At 39.3% G+C, this 20,481-nt stretch overlaps 1 protein-coding gene across 11 annotated transcripts in view; it reads left to right on the top strand.

Moving 5' to 3' along the window:
* Window positions 1-20,481, top strand: part of SPON2 (spondin 2) — a 105,753-nt gene that overhangs the window by 78,385 nt on the left and 6,887 nt on the right. For 5 of the 11 annotated variants that reach the window (XR_004376273.2, XR_004376271.2, XR_004376274.1 and 2 more), the window contains 8 exons: window positions 8,808-8,871; window positions 9,326-9,385; window positions 9,560-9,786; window positions 10,158-10,381; window positions 10,714-10,905; window positions 11,389-11,563; window positions 15,251-15,485; window positions 16,831-19,535. Coding sequence is in view for 1 of the 11 variants with exons in the window: in XM_032798798.2 (XP_032654689.1) it covers window positions 9,369-9,385; window positions 9,560-9,786; window positions 10,158-10,381; window positions 10,714-10,905; window positions 11,389-11,563; window positions 15,251-15,429 (1,014 nt within the window). In the remaining 10 variants the exon portion in view is untranslated. Of the gene's footprint in view, window positions 1-8,807; window positions 8,872-9,325; window positions 9,386-9,559; window positions 9,787-10,157; window positions 10,382-10,713; window positions 10,906-11,388; window positions 11,564-15,250; window positions 15,566-16,830; window positions 19,536-20,481 lie in introns of those variants that run through there. The other 6 variants (XR_012655993.1, XR_004376278.2, XR_012655994.1 and 3 more) reach the window with 4 other exon arrangements.

Below are 20,481 nucleotides of genomic sequence, written 5' to 3' on the forward strand. Positions count from 1 at the left end.
AAATCGGTCTAATTGAAGTGCTTCTGAACATCAACCTTCCTCCTCATCTAAACACACAGATTCCATGCCACGAGGTACAGAGTGTTCAGTGTCGGGTGTCTGACTGTGGTGTTGAGTCAGGAAGGAGGGGAAGAGGCGTGGAAGGCCGAAGAGATAGACTATGACATTTGGAGAATCAACATTGTCTTGGCCAAGCTGGCACAATGAGTATCCATTTGGAATGATCTGCTTCAATTTGAGAATAACTTGAAGGATGAGTCGCTTGTGTGGGGAAGGCATACAGAAATGCTGATCCCCAGTTCAGATGGATGGTGTTGGTTAAAAAGTCTGGACTGAGACTTGCTTGTGATCAAAATTGATGGCACTTCTTGGTTTTTTCTTTTTCTTTTTTTTATTGCAAACATGTCAACAGACAGAATGTCCCATTCTCTGAAAATGGGCCTCAAAACACTGCACTTCAGGGGCTATTCATGATTCTGGGAGAAATTCCTGCTGAGCTGATCAGCCAACTGATTCTGGCCCCTGGTAAGTGGGCAGCCATGAGAATAATGCATAAAAAGCCACAACTTTATTGCTTCTTGACAAAGCTGCTTGAAGTGGGCTTTCAAAGTATCTAGATGCAGTCTCCAACCTATTGTGGAGATATCAGTAACTGTAGTCTTGATCAGTGGAGGATGGGCAAAGGATACATCCTATCATACATTGTTTTGATCTGTCCACCCCTCTAGGGATTACAGGATCACCAGTGGAACTTGGACAAAGCTGTCCAATGACTGAGAACTCCAGAGATAGACATACAGATTTTAACCAGCTTTGAAGTGGATCTCCCATGGTGAACTAAATAAATGCTTGTGCCTAGGCACACAGACTGCAGTTGAATGATGAGATTGGAGGGATAGACGCAGGTGATGAATTGTTTGGAATCACTTGTGCAGGGGAAAAACTCTCAAACTTGTAGTCTAGTATGGCCCCAATGAACTCAATTTTTTCTGTTGACTTTCCCCTGTTCAAAATCAGTCCCAACAAATTGATGAGATTCAGCATGAAGTGAAGTTTGAGGACTTGATCTTCAAACTTGCCGTTACTAACCAATCATCCAGGTATGGGAAGACATGAATCCTCGTTCTCCTGAGATAGGCTGTGGCTGCAGTCATGCATTTGGTAAATATGCATGGGGAAGAGGACTGTGTATTGATAATGTTTATTTGCCATTATAAGAAGCTTCATGTGGCTTGGGAAAATCACCATGTGCAAGTAGGAATTCTCAGATTGAGGCTGGCAAACAAGTCACTTTGATCGAATGCAGGGAGGACTGTAGCTCGTGTTACCGTATAGAATCTGATATTTGATGTACTTGTTGATACCTCAGTGATCAAGAATAGGTCTCAGCTCTCCCTTGGACTTGGGGATCAGGAAATAACATGAGTAGAATCCCTTTTCCCAAAACTGAAGGGTAACTTCTTCTATAGCTCCTAAATCTCGGAGTCTGAATCCGCTGACAAAGCAATGACTCATGAGAGAGATCCCTGAAAAGGGACAGGGTAGAGGAGTGGGAAGGGGGCGGGGTGGACAAGAATTGGATGGCATCACCTGGTCACAGTTCTTAGGATCCATTTGTCTGTGGTTATTGTTTCCCAAGTACTGTAGAAGTGGGACAGCCTGTTCCCAAATGGAGGCAGTACGGTCAGGAAGTTGGCAACTGGTATGCTGCCCTTGAGAGGAGAGTCATATTGGCAGTTTGTCCAAAGCTGATGGAGGATGAGCTGGTGGTTGGTTGAAGTTGGAACAAGAGGGCCTTCTCCTTTGTGTCGTGTCTCCTGAGGGAGAAGTCTTGCTGCCTAGCAGTAAGCTATCTGCCTGAAGTACGGCTGGGAATATTGACAGTATTGCTGCTGCTGTTGCTGAGCTCCATAATAATGATTCTTAACTTCTGGTGTAACCCCCTATGAACATACAATGGCCGAAGAGTCCTTAAAGGAATGCAGCATCTCATTAGTCTTTTTGGAAAACAAGAACTGACCATTGAAGGGTAAGTCCTCTATACTTTGTTGAACCTTGGGAACTATGGTATAGTTCTGTAACATAAGAACATAAGAATGACCCTAGTGGGTCAGACCAAAGGTCCATCTAGCCCAGAATCCTGTCTTCCATAGTGGTCAGTGCCAGGTGCCCCAGAGGGAATGAACAGAACAGGTAATCAAGTGTTCCATCCCCATGTCACTCATTCCCAGCTTCTGGCAAACAGAGGCCAGGGACACCATTCCTGCCTGTCCTGGCTAATAGCCATTGATGAACCTATCCTCCATGAATTTATCTAGTTCTTTTTTGAACCCTGTTGTGCTCTTGGCCTTCACAACATCCTCTGGCAAGGAGTTCCACAGGTTGACTGTGCATTGTGTGAAGAAGTACTTCCTTTTATTTGTTTTAAACCTGCTGCCTATTAATTTCATTTGGTGACCCCTAGTTCTTGTGTTATGAGAAGTAGAAAACAACACTTCCTTATCTGCTTTCTCTACACCAGTCATATTTAAGACTTCATATCATATCTCCCTTAGCCGTCTCTTTCCAAGCTGAAAAGTCCCAGTCTTATGAATCTCTCCTCATACGGAAGTCGTTCCATACCTCTGATCATTTTGTTGCCATTTACTGAACCTTTCCAATTCCAATATATCTTTTTGAGATGGGGCGACCACATCTGCACACAGTATCAAGATGTGGGCGTACCAGTATATAGAGGAACATGATATTTTATGTCCTATATTCCTTTCTTAATTATCCCAGCATTCTGTTTGCTTTTTGACTGTCACTGCACATTGACTGCATGTTTTCAGAGAACTATCCACAATGACTCCAAGATTTTTTCTTGGGTGCTTAACAGCTAATTTAGACACCATAATTTATATGTATAGTGGGATTATGCTTTCTAATGTGCATTACTTTGCATTTATGAGCATTAAATTTCATCTGCCATTTTGTTGCCCAGTCATCCAGATTTGAGAGATCTTCTGTAGCTCTTCGCGTATGCCTGGGTCTTAACTATCTTTAGTAATTTTGTATCTTCTGCAAATTTTGCCATCTCGCTGTTTACCTCTTTTCCAGATGATTTATGAATATGTTGAATAGGACTGGTCCCAGAAACAGACCCTGGGGACACCACTATTTACCTCTCTCCATTCTGAAAAACTGGCCGTTTTACCTACCCTTTGTTCCTATCTTTTAACCAGTTACCAATTTATGAGAGCACTCTTCTTATTCTGTGGCAGCCTACTTTAGGTAAGAGCCTTAGGTGAGGGACCTTGTCAAAGGCTTTCTGAAAATCTAAGTACACTATATCCACTGGATCCCCTTGGTCCACATGCTTGTTGACCCCCTTAGAGAATTCGAGTAGATTGGTGAGGCATGATTTCCATTTACTAAAACCATGTTGGCTCGTCCTCAACAAATTATGTTCATCTATATGACTGACAATATTGTTCTTTATTATAGTTTCAACCAGTTTGCCAGGTACTGAAGTCAGGCTTACAGACTGGTAATGGCCAGGATCATCTCTGGAGCCCTTTTTAAAAACTGGCGTCACATTAGCTATTCTCCAGTCATCTGGTACAGAAGCTGATTTAAATGATAGGTTACAGATTACAGTTAGTAGTTCTGCAATTTCACATTTGAGTCTTGGTGATGTTCCAAAACCCCTCTAATGATACCTCAATCTGGCACAATTCCTCAGATCTATCACCTAAAACGAATGGCTCAGGTTTGGGACTCTCCCTTACATCCTCAGCCATGAAGACCAATGCAAATAATTAATTTAGTTTCTCCGCAGTGGCCTTATCATCCTTGAGTGCTCCTTTAGCACCTTGATTGTCCAGTGGCCCTACTGTCTGTTTAGCAGGCTTTCTGCTTCTGATATACTTAAACAAAAATTGCTATTACTTTTTGAGTCTTCGGCTAGCTGTTCCTCAAATTCTTTTATGGCCTTCCTAATTATATTTTTACACTTTATTTGCTGGTGTTTATGCTCCTTTCTATTTTCCTCACTAGGATTTAACTTCTACTTTTTAAAGGATGCATTTTTGCCTCTCACTGCTTCTTTTATGTTGTTTAGCCACAGTGGCTCTTTTTTGGTTCTCTTACTATATTTTTTTTAATTTGGGGTATACATTAAAGTTGAGCCTCTATTATGATGTCTTTAAAAGAGTTTCCACACAGCTTGCAGAGATTTCACTTTTGGCACTGTACCCTTTAATTTCTGTTTAAGTAACCTCCTCATTTTTGTGTAGTTTTTCTTTCTGAAATTAAATGCTACAGTGCTGGGCCACTGTGGTGTTTTTCCTGCCACAGGGATTTTAAATTTAATTATAATATGGTCACAATTACCAAGCAGTCCAGCTATATTCACCTCTTGGACCAGATCCTGTGCTCCACTTAGGACTTTATCAAGAATTGCCTCTCCTCTGTTGGGTTCCAGGACCAGCTGCTCCAAGAAGCAGTCATTTAAGGTGTCAAGAAACGTTATCTCTGCATCCCGTCCTGAGGTACATGTACCCAGTCAATATGGGGATAATTGAAATCCCCAGTATTATTATTGAGTTTTTTTATTTTCATATCCCCTCTGATCTCTCTGAGAATTTCACAGTAACTATCACTATCCTGGTCAGGTGGTCAGTAATCTATCCCTGCTATATTCTTGTTATTAGAGAATGCAATTTTTATCCATAGAGATTCTATGATACAGGTTGATTCATTTATGATTACTTCATTTGATTCTGTGCTTTTTCACATATGCCACTCCCCCACCCGCATGACCTGTTCTAGCCTTCTGATATATTTTGTACCAATTGATTAGCCTCATTCCACCAAGTTTCTGTGATGCTTATTATATCGATATGCTCATTTAATAGGAGGCACTCTATTTCACCCATTTCATTATTTAGACTTCTAGCATTGGTATATAAGCACTTTAAAAACTTGTCTCCTTTTAGCTGTCTGCCATTACACAATGTAATTGAATGGGACTCTTTTTTATCTGACTTTTTCTGATCAGACCCTGCCTGTATTTTATCATTTTCCATCCTCTCGTCCTCACTAGGACAGAGAGATTCTCTATTAATACATCCTCCCCTAAGCGATGTCCAAATCATATGCTCCTCCACACCAGTCGGCTTTCCCCCAGCCCTTAGTTTAAAAACTGCTCTACGACATTTTTTATTTTAAGTGCCAGCGATCTGGTTCCATTTTGGTTTAGGTGGAGCCCATCTTTCCTGTATAGGCTCCGCCTTTCCCAAAAGTTTCCCCAGTTCCTAATAAATCTAAACCCCTCCTCCCTACATGCATTGAAACTCTGCAGTTCTGGCCTTGCCAAGAGGCTCTTCTCATTGTTATCAGTGAGGCCATAGTTCTGGTTGCAGTGAGGTCTTAACAACTAGATGATCTTTCACAATGAAAGCCTTAGACTCTTTCCTGGAGGATTCTGGCAATTTATATGTAAATTTGGACACCGCATCCCAGTTGACAAAGTCATATGTTGATAATACATATTATTATTGATAAACCTCTTGATAAGCAATGCACATCTATGGTAAGGAGATAAAATAAATCTTCCTTTTCATTAAATCTAACCTCTTAGACTTAGAAAGGGTAAAAATTATCTCTGTAAAATCAGGGTGGAAAATGCTTTACAGGTTACTCAGATTTATATAGACTAGAGGGACTCCCCCAGCCTGAGATTCAAAGTTACAGCAAATAGAGGTAAAAATCCTTCCAGCAAAAAGATACATTTACAAGTTAAGAAAACAAACATAAGTCTAATCTCCCTTTCCTGGCTATACTTACAATTCTGAAATATGAAAGACTGATTCAGAACCAACAGTGGCCGTGATTCTTCTAGAAACTTATGAATAAACAGATTCATAAAAACACATGCACCTTTACAATACTACTAATTATGTAAATACAAGAGTTTTCACATTTAAGGTCAATTTTAACCAGTTGATTCTGGGAAACTTTTATGGGAGAGTGCATCAGCTACTTTGTTAGAAGCTCCTGAAATGTGTTGAATTTCAAAATCAAATCTTGGAGAGCTAAACTCCATTGAAACAGTTTTTTGTTGTTCCTTGGCAGTATGAAGCCATTTAGTGCAGCATGTCGGTTTTGTAGCTGAACTGCCGTCCCAAAAAGAGTTAAGATGAGGAAACCTGGGTGTACGTCTGGTCCCTCTTAGCCCCAAGAGTGAACAACGAACAAAACAAACAGCACAAACAAAGACTTCCCTTCACCAAGATTTGAAAGTATCTTGTCCCCCCATTGGTCCTCTGGTCAGGTGTCAGCCAGGTTCACTGAGCTTCTTAACTCTTTACAGGTAAAAGAGACATTAACCCTTAACCATCTGTTTATGACAGCTACCCTCTCTGGTGCCGAAAATTGAATAATGTCCTCCAATTTATGGCTATTCTATTGAACAAACTCGTCCTGAATGCCCAGAGTTGTAGCCATTTGCCTCAGGAGTTCTTGACAACACTTACAATCCTCAGACACAGGAGAAGACAAATCCAGCACTGCGAAATCATCTGGTGAGGAAGAAGATGGAGCCAATCGGATTTCCTGGATCAATACCTGCCCCTGAACAATGGTTCAGGCTGAACCAGTTCAGATGGAGCAACATCAGTCTGTGTTTCCAGCTTGGGAGGTGAGATTACCAAAGAGTTTGTTGACCTTGCTCTGGACTGGGCTGAGGATCTCCAAGGCACAATAAGTACCGAGTGTTAAGGGATAACCACCCCACATAACAGGCAGTGCTTAAAACCTGGCGAGGGCATTGCACCAAGCTAAATTCTCCTTAACTAAATGACTACTAACTAAATACTAAGGGTGCTACTGTAACTTACTATAACTATGCACATGCATTCACAGAAAAAGTACTGTGATAGCAAAACATGAGCTAAGCACTGGAATAAATTGCCCAAGGAGGTTGTGGAATCTCCATCATTGGAGATTTTTCAGAGCAGGTGAGACAAATACCTGTCAGGGATGGTCTAGATAATACTTAGTCCTGCTAGGAGTGAAGGGGACTGGACTGGATGCCCTCTCAAGGTCCCTTCCAATCCTACCATTCTATACCACATAGAATGCTCTGACTCAAGCCAAAGGTGGTGAGAAAGAACTGAGGGGAGTTGGAGTGCTGTGGCCCTTAAATAGCCATGGGAGAGGTTATGGGGTTCCGAGGGCGCATGTGTTGCCCCAACAGATACTGCTCAGCAAAGTTCTCTGGCTTTTGGCGCACTAGGCATGTGTATACCTTTGTGGAATATACACATTTGCAATCAATCAAAGAAGATCATTACATGACACCCATTGGTGAACTAGAATGTAAATACCAGATCCACTGGATCCTTGTAACCCTTATGCACCTCTGTGCCCTCTGCCAGTTAGCATCAAGAGGTCCTTGGATCACATCATGCATAGATGGCCCTAGCCTCCAGTGAATTTCATGAAATCCATCTACATGTTCAGGAATTGTGGGTGCTGATGTCTGACACCTACACTGTTCATTATAAACCCCACTTCCCAGGCAGAATAATCTAGGTAAACTTCATCACACAAATCTCAGTTTTCCTTCCCACTTCCCATAGGTTTTCCAAAGAAGGGGCAATCTATCCTTACTTTTAGTAGTGCCCTTAAGCTAAAACTGGCTGGCTGCAAGCATACTTTCAGAGTATAAAATGCAGGGTTTAACCTATAAACCCATAATAACTGGAGTTTTGCTACCTGAGGAATAATTGCCTTTATCCCATGCTCTAATGCTTGTGATCAGAGGACATGCTCAAGCTAGATACCTTACAATTTCAATGGGAAGGTCTCCTGGCAGGTCATTTTTCATGATGTGTACTTGACTCTTGATCAGTCACACTTCCAGGCATTCTAACAAGCCCTTTTTTCCTGAGGACATTTGGAAAGGCAGTGGGGAAAGAATTAAAGATGAGTATTAACTGTTTAACTTAAGTGTACCTAGTATTTATAGATTTTTGCATAGAAAACAAATACGTTTAGTGATGTGAGTATAAGTACTTCACTAAAGAATATATAAGATTTAAGTACTGCTAAGATGGTTATCTAGATTTTTTACTTTAAAGAGGAGACAGCTAAGAAAAATGTCAAAGAAGCTTCCAAAAACCACACCTTCCAGATAAACCACAATATTACAGAGCCCTTTCATCATACAGTGTACAATATTGTTGACAACAAAGATATATAACGTTCTATTTTAAATGAATCTGTGTTTGCAGGTTAGATATGTGTTACTATATAAAATGATTTAAGTCTCTTTCCCTAAATTTGTTTAGCTGTTTTCACCTTCTTATTTGAACATGTACATATGGTATGTGAGAGTGAGAGCGCGCTCTGTAAATGTTTGGAAGGAGCATCTGTCAGACAATAAAACTTACAAGGAAATATGCTTCTCATTTAAAGCATTTCCTCCAGAACAATTTTAATTTTGGACTCAGTTCATTTTTACAGCTTAAAAGCATTAATAAGTTGTACAGAGAACTATACAGTCATCAGAAAACCTGAGTTGTTGGTAATAATTTGAGATAATTTAAAAAAACATTCTGTGTCTAGTCAGCACCACAATTTTCCAATAGAAACCTGAAGTAACCGGCATACAGGAGATTCTGGTAATGCATTAAAAAAATCAAGCAACAGTATGGAATTCATTTTGTTAAACTGGAAAGTCTAAAGGTTACGATAACTGTTGGACCAAAGGGACCCTCTTCAGGCATAAATAGCAAGACTCCTACTGTCCTCTCTTGCAGAACAGCTCAGCTGCCAGCAAAACCAGGTGCTCTCACCGTATCTGAGCTCCAGAGGAAATATTTAGTAAGTACTCAAAACTCTTTTAATGAATTACTGTATTATACAACTATTAGTGTTTGAATTATGTTTATGCAGTTTTCTCTAAGGACAAAAGCATTTAAAAAGCAGGATTTTAAATAACTGCGTTTCAGTCTGAGGCAAGGATGCTTGCAATTAAGTTAATTTTTAAATGTTTTTTCGTAGCAAATATGATCACAAATTAATATATTATATTTTTAATGTATTTGACTTTAAATCTGTTCTAAAATTTCTGCTTCAACTTTTATGTTACTTCTCCATGCTTTATTTAATTTAATTTTAGCTTTAAAATAATAAATATATAATTAATGTTTTTAAAGAAACATTTACTAGTCTAATTAATTCAAGATTCTAATAAGATTCTAAAAGAAAATCAAAAACATATTTCATCAAACTCATTACCATGAACAAGTTTAAGATATTTTTTATTTTCCATTAGAAACAGTTGTCCTAGATAGAGTTACAACTTCGTAACATACTACATGGAAACTTCAACTCTGTAAGTCCTGTATGTTCTTAGATACATTCAGTTTTTAAATGCATTGGATGTGTATTTTCTTCTAGTTCAAAACCTATACTATATTAAATTTCATTGGGTTACAGTTATTCAGTTTTGAATCTACAGTGACTAATACGGCTAACATAGACACTTTTTTTTTCTTTCCATGTGTAGGGAAATGGAAAACCTGATGCTTGGCTACAGTTCCTGTAAAGTTATCTGGACACTGTTTATAACAATTTTAGGCTATACCAGCTGTCTGCCTGTGGGTGATGATTCTGTTTGCACAGCAGAGGAAATTGCTAAGTACAGCATAGTCTTTGTAGGGAAATGGAGTCAGGCTGCTTTCCCTAAGCAATATCCCCTTTATAGGCCTCCAGCACAGTGGTCTTCCTTGCTAGGTAAGTGAAGTGTGCACAGTGTCAAGACCAGATAAAACTCTCTACGGTTGTGATTACATTTTTTTGTTTTTTATTTGAATTTATTAAGAATTCCCTTTAGTAAAATGAAAGTCAAAACTAATGTAGCTTGACAGATAAGCAATAACATACAGAACTTGCAGCATCCAAAATACTTAGTCTACAACTGTTTTCAGTTGGCTTCAGTTTTCAATCGGCTACAGCAGAAGTAAACAGTAATAAGTTAAATGTTTTAGAAAATCCTAAAGGTAAATACCCAAATTGTTGCACATCAGAAATAAAACAGAGAAACTGCAGCAATTAAGACAATCCAAAGCAGACTTTTATATTGAGCAATGTGTTCCCTTAAATAGGTGTTACCCATAGTTCTGACTATAACATGTGGAAAAAGGATGAATATGTCAGCAATGGTGTGCGTGATTTTGCTGAAAAGGGTGAAGCATGGACATTAATGAAGGAAATAGAAGCAGCTGGAGAAAAAATTCAAAGTGTGCATGGAATCTTTTCAGCTCCTGCCATTTCCAGTGGTACAGGACAAACCTTCACGGAATTAGAAGCACATTCAAGACACTCCTTAGTACGTACATTTACATTTTCATTTTAAGGGGTCGCTTACTAGTTTTATGCCAGCAGGATGCAAAAGGAGATATTTGAAATGCCACTGATAGCTATTAATATAATGCAAGGAATTGCTAAGAGAATCCACTTTTAAGGAACTTTATGAACGTAAAATCAAATAAAAAAGCATACTGGAATATGTTCTTTTTAGAAACCCTCAAATAAAGTAGTCAGAAATATATTTGACCCATTGTCATACTAGAAATCAGATCCTGAAGTTCCTGCTACCCAAGCCTGTAGAGACTGGCAGGGGACTGTTAATTATTATGATGTTTTTCTTTCACTTCCTAGGTTTCTTTTATTGTACGAATTGTGCCCAGCCCTGATTGGTTTGTGGGTGTTGACAGTCTAAATCTATGTGAAGGAGATCATTGGAAAGAACAAGAAACAGTAGATCTTTTTCCATATGATGCTGGAACAGACAGTGGTTTCACATTTTCCTCACCAAACTTTGCCACTATTCCACAGGATACTGTTACAGAGGTAAGTGTGTGTATGTTGTGTACATATCGTGCTTGCGAGAGTGAGAAAGAATAGAGAAGCTGAAGCACCACCCTCTGTGACCTCTTATGACACTACCACATCTACAGCACCCATTATTCCCCAGTCAGTATCCTTGCCACTGCCAGCATTCCCTACTTACTTCTTGTCTCCTCCATCAACCTGCTCCAAGGATTATTGTGTGTGCTGACTACCCTCCATCCAGTATCTCCATCCAAAAATAGCCACAATTTCTTGTGTGATCTCAGTCCCAGAATCCTTCCACAAAAGTTAGTGGGATTATCTTCATGACAAGAAATCACAGCTTTTTTGTGTGGCTTGGGTGCATAAAGACTGTGTACTCCCTATTCATATGAGTTTTACTTGCTCAGAAACATAATTAAGATGTGATATTGTTTAAAATTTCTATCCTTACTAACATGGCAATACTATTTCTATCAACTTCCTTTTATTTTTAATTCATAGATCACTTGTTCCTCTCCAAGTCACCCAGCAAACTCATTTTATTATCCCAAGCTAAAAAGTTTGCCACCTATTGCTCGAGTAACCATTGTAAAGCTTAAAAGAAACCAGCTGGGTCTTCCCGGTTCTCAGCCTAACCTGACTGCGGTAGGCAATGAAATAGATGACTCTGTCTCAGGTAAGTGGTTAGTACTTTGATCAACTAGATCCTTTTGTTCCCATTCACTGAGCAGCAAAGGAGAGAAGCAAAATTTTAGAAAGCTTCAAATCTGGCAGGCCATGCGGAAGAGAATATGGTTATGTAGAATATTCCTGCCACAGGCAGCAGCAACTTTTCCCTTTACGAAAATGCTGCAGAGAAAACGGGGGCATGCCCAGTCGAATAACAGCTAATCATTATATTTCTCTGTACTCTTTTCTGTGTGGAACAGCATTAACTATTCCTCTGTACTCTGGATCTAATTCTAATATCACTTACGCCTACATAAATTGGGAGTCATTCTACCGAAGCCAATGGAGTTACACAAGTGTAAACATAATATAGGTGAGATTAGAATTGGGCCTTCTGGGACAGAGACCAGAGACCACAGCAACAATATAAGCAGTAAACTAGTCCAAGTGTCATAGGAAAAGGATACTGAAAGAAACATGCTGGAGGGGAGCCTTCATGTCTGGCCAGGGATCCGCAGATTTGGGTTAGATCCACAGCATGTCTTATTCAAGCCGTAGAACTTCCACAGAGCCATCAGTCCTGTGTTAAAGGGATACTCTGTCAGACTGTCAGGGCTGGTCTACACTAGGGGAGGGGATCGATTTAAGATACGCAACTTCAGCTGTGTGGATAACGTAGCTGAAGTCGAAGTATCTTAGATCGAGTTACCTACCGTCCTCACGGTGTGGGATTGATGTCTGCGGCTCTCCCTGTCGACTCCACTACCGCCGTTCGTGTTGGTGGAGTTCCGGAGTCGACAGGAGCGTGTTCGGGGATCAATATATCGCGTCTAGATGAGAAGCGATATATCAATCCCCGAGATATCGATTGCTACCTGCCGATATGGCCAGTAGTGAAGACGTACCCTCAGCTCCCCAAATCCTGTGCAAATACTGAAGAAAGTGCTTCCTTCCTGTGAGTTCTTAAATAATGGAGCAAAGCGGTTATATTTACTATATTCTTCTTGGTAAGAAGTATTTTCGTAGTGATATGAAATAAGAAAACAAAATTCAGTTCACCAGCTTGAATAGAATTATGATAGCAACTGATACCTACAGAACGAGATACCCGAGGAGAGTTTGAATTTTTTGCTGAAATGCTCAAATGAAGCCAAGATTTAATTTCACACAATAATATATTTATCCCATCACAGCATTCTTTTTTTTTTAAACTGTCTGTGAATGTTAGTGCTTATGTAGGTGAAGGTTCATAGCACTGATTTGACCCAGTCTTAGTGACAAATTCTAAGTATAAATGCTACATCCCCTCTGACTGGAGGAAAGAAGACGAATGGTAGAGAACCCCAGGCAGGCTTACTCTAGGCACCCTCTGGTAACTTTCTGTACAGGATTGTAGAAAGGGGAATGTGGAGCACTTCTTAAGAAATGAGTGCAGAGACCAAAATCCTGCACAGGAGAGATCCGTGGGACACATTCCCTGCATATTCTGTAGTAGCAACCATGGCCCAAGTGCATGCCAGCTGCTTCAGACTGGGACTGAACAGTCTATTTCTCTGGCTTTGGCTCTGTGCCAGGAGTTTGGACCATAATGTGGGCTTCACAGATTTCCTCACAATTAATAAATAAAGAAAACTTACCTTCCCCATGGTTAATAAGGTCTGACCTGTACATTTAAAACAAGCAGATTTCTAGTTTCTCAATAAACAAGAGCTGATCATCCATCATTCAAATTGGGTGACACAAATCACACATAGAATAATATCCTTTCCTCCACAACATTTGGGAAGGGATTACTATTTAATCTGGCCCCAATTCAAGAAAGGCCCTCAAATATGTACTTAAGTGCTTTCCTTACTAGGGATGGTCTTTAAAACGTGCGTAAGTGCTTCCTGAACTGGGTCCTTAGTATGCTACTTTGAAGATATCATGCAGGATTCTCATTCTTGGGTCTCAGCTCCCTAGCCTAAGACAGATAAGTTTGTCTTGTCTTGAAAGCTTAAGATCCAAGAGTTGGAAGTTACCAATATGGTATTTTTAGTGACTATTTATTTAATTAATGTTTAATTTTTATTTAATTCCCCATAAATGTGAGTAACTGGAAGTGTGAGCTAGAGCAACATGCTGTATTAACTTCCCCACAAAGTTAGTTAATGTGCCTCAGTGTAGATTAAAAACTCCCTCTGCCTGCACCCCCAGGTGTTCCAATACTGGGCATCCTCATAGCAGATACTGTGAATCAGTGATTCTCAAACTTGGGGTCAGGACCCCTCGGGGTCACGAAGTTATTACATGAGGGATTGTGAGCTGTCAGCCTCCACCCCAAACCCCGCTTCATCTCCAGCATTTATAATAGTGCTAAATATATTTTAAAAGTGTTTTTAATTTATAAGGAGGGGTAGTCACACTCAGAGACTTGCTGTGTGAAAGAGGTCACCAATACAAAAGTTTAAGAACCACTGCTGTAAATCGTACCAAACTATAACAAGTTATGTAATATATTTGTAATACATTTGATGAGATAATAGTCATTGTTTAGACAAACTACATATTTAGTTCTTTTAAGTTTTCTATACAAGTCCATTTCTCTACTCCATTAAAATGTTAGTAATTCAGGAGACATTATAAAATAAGAGCAACACATACTGCATCAGAGCAATTCATTGTAAGTAAAGCATTTGTTGGACATTCCTAGTCAGAAGTCTCCACTTTATGTATATACCAGTAACTTAATCCATATAAAAAACTTATTCCACAGGCATAAGGAAAGATTTAGTTACCAAAGGTCAAACCATGTTCCCCATCCACTCAAGGTCCATAGAGATCCGTGACTACAGACATATTTCCTCCCAGCTGCTGAGGGAGAGAATATCTGTATATTTTCTTTGAGAATTTTATAACTTACATATCATTCATATATGTATTCTGTATGTTTGTATATATTACTTTACAGAATTTCTGATTTATTTGGTTGTAGTAAATTTAAAGGATATTAGTATTAAAAAGCTTTTAGTTATACAATATATTTTATTGGCAAAGGGAAGACTGTGTGTATAAAAGGTGCTTTACCTTTTCTTAAAAGCTAACTACAAAAAGATTTAGCCATAAAAAGAATTAGCATTTTCTTTACTCATGAGGAAGAATAGAATAGGACTTAAATGGAAAATGAAATGAATAGGAACAATATATACAAAGTCGTCTCAGGCTATATAAATAAACTTGATAAAAATCTTAATCCTGGTATTATCCAGCAAGCCATGCAAGGGCAAATGAGTTATTAGTAGCGAGATGACGTAAAATACAATTCTATTTTCAGAGCATGCTCATTTTAAACAGTTTTCCATGAAAAGAACATTTTAAATTCTCAGCTAAATAAGTGTTATACCATAACTAATGCAGTACTTCAAACAACCTCTACATTACAGTCTACCTTTTCAGGAGCTGAAAACAGATGTCTTTATTTACTAGACAACATATGGCTTTTATTAAAATCATGTTAATTCTGTTTTTTCAAGTAGATCTTTTTAATATTATCAGTAATGTAACTGATAGTAAATTCTTCATGTATCAAAACAAACATCAGCCTTGTATTTGTATATGTAAGGACAATTTGATAATAGTTTTGAACATTTTGCCAACTACGTGTTTGCCTTAAGCACATATTTCTGTCAAATCACCCTTCTTATATATGTTACAGAAACGCCATTGGACTGTGAGATTTCACTTTGGTCTTCCTGGGGTCTTTGCAGAGGTACTTGTGGAAAGATAGGGACCAAAACCAGAACTCGTTATGTACGCCTTCAACCTGCCAATAATGGAACTCCTTGTCCAAACCTGGATGAAGAAACAGAATGTGAACCGGACAATTGTGTCTGAAATCTCCTTTCCAATGGAATAAAGAATAGACAATAATCTAGATCATTTAAATTCAGGTTAGATTTAGTTGAATCTGTACTCCATGTCAGTCACTATTCCTTATAATTCAGGTATGTTGTAATGTTTTATTGAAATGTTTAATTAGACTGGATAGTGTTTCTATTGTTTAATATCAAGACTTTTTTTAATTACTTAATTTTAGTCTGACTGTTCTTGATCATTTACAGGGAAAACAAAACAAAATCCACTGAACCCATTCCTTCCTACAAATATTGTGTAAGTTCTTGCAGTACCATCTAGTGGCAGAAAAAAAAATTTTGGACATACTGCAAAGTTCATTTATGTTAACAAATCTTTTGAATACAATCTAGATTATCGCATACATTCTTAAATATTAGAATTTGTAGATTTAAATTTGTTTATTTATACCTGTAAAGCTAATTATTATGTTGCTGTAAATTATGTTTTATTATAATTTATTGGCATTAATGTTGACTTCTTTTAATCATGTTTAATTGAGTACACTTCTTTGGAAAACAGTCACATAAACCAGAGTGACCAGATATTGTAACATAGTTAGGACAATAAAATAACTGCGTAAACTTATCTTGAATCCTATGCATGCAGAGCAGGAGGTTTGTTGTTCCTCAGACGTTGGAAAAATGCCAAATACAAAACTACTCAGCTCAGAAGCTTCATATAAGCACTCAGAAGTCTGTATACTAATGGAGAGCCACTGAGCTCAGTTGAGTTGACTCTCTTTTCAGATTTAAAAACTGACTGATCTTTGCTGTGGACCCCTACCAAATAAACTGACTGGGAAATAACTGGTAAAAAATTGTAAAGTCTGTTCAGCTGACTATAAGTTATACCATTTTCTACGTGTATGAAATAAATGTGTCCATGTTTCTCTAGAAGTATATGTGGATGTGAATTATTTGTTTATGTAAAAATCACAAATTTTTGAGGCATAAATGAGAAATTATAGATTTGTTTTTAAATGACTCAAAACAGAATTATGTATGGATTTCACAAAACATAATATATCAAAGCTGTTCCAGACTCTGAGTTTTGTTACTCAAATAGCTAATTGGTTGAAAAAATGATAGCACGTGGGTTATGCCTTATAACCTAGGAAAAGGATTTTTAAAATATAAGCGTTCAACAGAAAACTTTTAAGCTAGTTGGATGTTCATAGGTCTACAGTGCACTGGCCTAGAAAATATACAAAAATAAGAAAGGCACGCATACGAACAAAAAAGATTTTGGATGGGGCTGGGCAAGTTCATTCTGAAACATGCCACCTATGAAAACCATTTTTGTGCACTAAAAGGGACACTGCACACTGCATTCTCTTTAGGTACAGGAATACTTAAAGGTTCTGACACTTTTTTTTTATAGGACTCAGATGACGATCCTGACGAGTCCTGAAGAAATTAGAACTTTTATCAGCGTAGTACATACTGGTCCTCGAAACACTGAATAAACAATTAAAACAAATACTCGGCTCCAGTTTAACACAGCTAAGTATTTAAAAAAAACACACTAACTTTTGTCATTTCTGGATGCCTTGCATTCTTCTGATTATCACTCTCCTGTCCTCCATCCCCCTTGTTTCACTTATTCTTGTTTATAACACCTTCTTTTTTCTCCATGTTCCTCCTGTGTCCACATTCTTACAGATCATTAGCTCTCAAATATCCTGATTTGGGGGAGAAAGGAACTTTTCTCAGGTCTCTGTACATTCTGTATTACATTTATATCATTTTCCATTCTTTCTTTATTTTCTATACAGAAGTCTTCCTTATTTTCTGTTTTGGGATTTTATTTTATTCAACTGTATAAATACCTAGATAATTACATCCATCACCAGGGTATCAGAACAACTTTAAAATGTATTAAAATATACCTGTGAAGTATGCTTTTATTCTGTTCCCTTGCCTCTTCCCCAATCCATTCTCATTGCCCTTTGCCCCATTTCAATGGGCCATCCTGCTCTGTGAGACAGCCAAGTCACTGAAAGAGTTGAATTCAGCCTCCAGCATCATTCCTATTAGTGGTCTGGACAGAATTTGAACTGTTGACTGATAAATGGCCAAAGGCTCCAAATCCTATTACTTGTCCATGTTTCTGGACTGATGCTAGAACCCTAAGTTGAAACATAATATGTGATGGTTACAAACACTAGGAATGAGAGGATAAGAAGGAACTTGTAATATTTTCCATGGGATCTCATGACAACAGCTGTAACTTATAACAACATGAAATATATAATAAAGGGCATATTTTTCAAGTACTCAGCATCCGCAAATTGGGGCTGGTTTTTCAAAAGCATTCAACCAATACTTCCATTATGACATTTATGTAACCCCCTTGGGGTTTAGAGAGCATGGCCCCTTTAAAACCTTGTCCTGAGGCAGAGGGAGTGCTGATTGTTGCAGCAAGAGGAGGTGCTGGTTGTGCCAGGGTGTGGAGAGAGGTAAAGTGACAGAGTAGGTCTGTCTGTAGTTACAGAGAGAAGGACTATAACAAGCAGGCCCTCACACAGTGAAGCAGACGAGAACCAGCCCGAAGCCTGGGTGGGACAGAGTGACCAACCAGGATTGCCCCAAGACAGGAGACAGGAGCAGCACCATGATAAGGAGGAATCACTTGAGAAGGACAAACCAGAGCTGGACTCAGTATCACAATTGCCCAGAGCTGGATGGGGCTATGAGTACTAGGCCATGTCACCTTGCACTGGACATAAGGAGGGTGGCTGTAGCTCTGTGTGGGTTTGCAGAGAACGGCATAAAAGGGACCAGAGGGCTTTATTGTTGAAAGGTTACTGGTGCCGAAGATGAGCAAGAGCATCCGAGACTCACTGCTGTATTGGTATTCTGCCCAGGCTTCCTGGACTCTGAGTGTAGACACACTGCTTGGTGTTTGTCCTTTTGTATTGTAGTACCACTGGACCTGTGGAGCCTTGTGTTTGGATATAACACTGTTTTACCACTCCCCCTATCTTCCATCACATTGTTTTGCTCCAATCATCCTTCTGTAAATAATATTTTATTTTCCTATATTCATTGTACTATGCTGGTGTGTGTGTTTACACCAGTGGATGTGGAACAGGTGCTCCTGGGCTGGGGGAGAGTTTCCCTGATGTGTTCCTGCACATGCCTTTTGTTGGCCGGAGCTGCCTGAAGAGCAGACTCAATCTTGGCCATGAGGGTGCATTTATAACTAGGTTTCCTAGCATGCAGGAGATGGTCACTTATTTGTATGGTAAATCTGCTGTGTTGAAGGTTTTGCTTTTCACATACTTGCTGTTTGTGTCCCCAAATCAGGATGAAGGATAGTCCCTTGAGACAGGAACTGGGAATCCTGAGGTAAATGCCTGTATTTGTCTATTAATGATTGAAGCAGCTATTGTGAAACAAATGTATCCTGGCAAGTCAACTGTGAAAGCACTGTTTCCCAGAATCTTGTGGATCACCTTGTGGAAACTATAGAGGACACTGTGATACTGGGGCATCACAAAGATATCCAGGTGTGTCATCTGCAGATTGTGACAGAGGCTGCAAAAAATTCTATGGATAGGTGTCCTTTCCTGGAAATTAAGGCCTGGCTTAGTGAAGGAAGGAAACTCCATATGCCTCAGAAAACTACTCTGGGTTTACAGTATATCTGGTGATTGTTCTTTCCTCACCTCATCTTATGGCACAATCTAGATTCAGACCAGGCTTTAGTGGAACTGATGGATGATGTCTTGCAGCCAATGCATAGAGGACAGACTCTCATCCTCTTGAACTTTTCTGCAGCTTTGATAAGAAACTGCACCTCTATTATTAGACCCCTCACTTGTGGAGTCTCAAAAGGATCAACTCTGCTTCGTTCTATTCAACAGCTAAATACAGGCACAAAGTAAACTGGTCAGATGCCAAGTCCCAGCAATATACAGATGATACACTGCTCTGCAAGTCTTTCGCAATATATGATACCACTGCTACCAAGATGGCCCACAATTTGAATGACATCAGCTCATGGAAAAAACCCAACAGATTGAAGCTGAACCCAAGCAAGACAGAAGTTATGTTAATGGGCAGAGGAAAGCATTTTTAAAGGTTTGCAACCACAGTGGAGTGTCTCCTTTCATTGATGGTACTCCCTTGCTATAGGCCAATTAATTTAGTCTGTAGCTTAGGAATGTTCCTGAATTCCTCACTGATATTAAGATCTCACATAGCAGCATCCATGAGTGGCGCTGTGTACCATCTCCAGTTGCTAGGAGATTCTGTCCCATCCTGGCAAACAATGATCTAATCACAGTTACTCACATGTTTGTCACCTCTTGGCTGGACTACAGCAATGCGATATACTTGGGAATTAAACCTTTAGTGCTTATAGATTCATAGACTCTAGGACTGGAAGGGACCTCGAGAGATCATCGAGTCCAGTCCCCTGCCTTCATGGCAGGACCAAATACTGTCTAGACCATCCCTGTTAGAGATTTATCTAACCTACTCTTAAATATCTCCGGAGATGGAGATTCCACAACCTCTCTAGGCAATTTATTCCAGTGTTTAACTACCCTGACAATTAGGAACTTTTTCCTAATGTCCAACCTAAATCTTCCTTGCTGCATTAAGCCCATTGCTTCTTGTTCTATCATTAGAGGCTAAGGTGAACAAGTTTTCTCCCTCCTCCTGATGATACCCTTTTAGATTCCTGAAAACTGCTATCATGTCCCCTCTCAGTCTTCTCTTTTCCAAACTAAATAAACCCAATTCTTTCAGCCTTCCTTTAATCATTCTTGTTGCTCTTCTCTGGACCCTCTCCAGTTTCTCCACATCTTTCTTGAAATGCGGTGCCCAGAACTGGACACAATACTCCAGTTGAGGCCTAACCAGTGCAGAGTAGAGCGGAAGAATGACTTCTCGTATCTTGTTTACAACGTTACACAACGTTGCACCATGTCTGCTCAGCAACACTGGCTACTGCAAACACATCAGTCTCATCCCCCGCTCCCTACATTGTCTTCTCATAGAATACCACATCAAGTGCAAGGTC

This window comes from Chelonoidis abingdonii, chromosome 5 (assembly GCF_003597395.2).
Source record: "Chelonoidis abingdonii isolate Lonesome George chromosome 5, CheloAbing_2.0, whole genome shotgun sequence".
NCBI classification, from domain to species: Eukaryota; Metazoa; Chordata; order Testudines; family Testudinidae; genus Chelonoidis; species Chelonoidis abingdonii.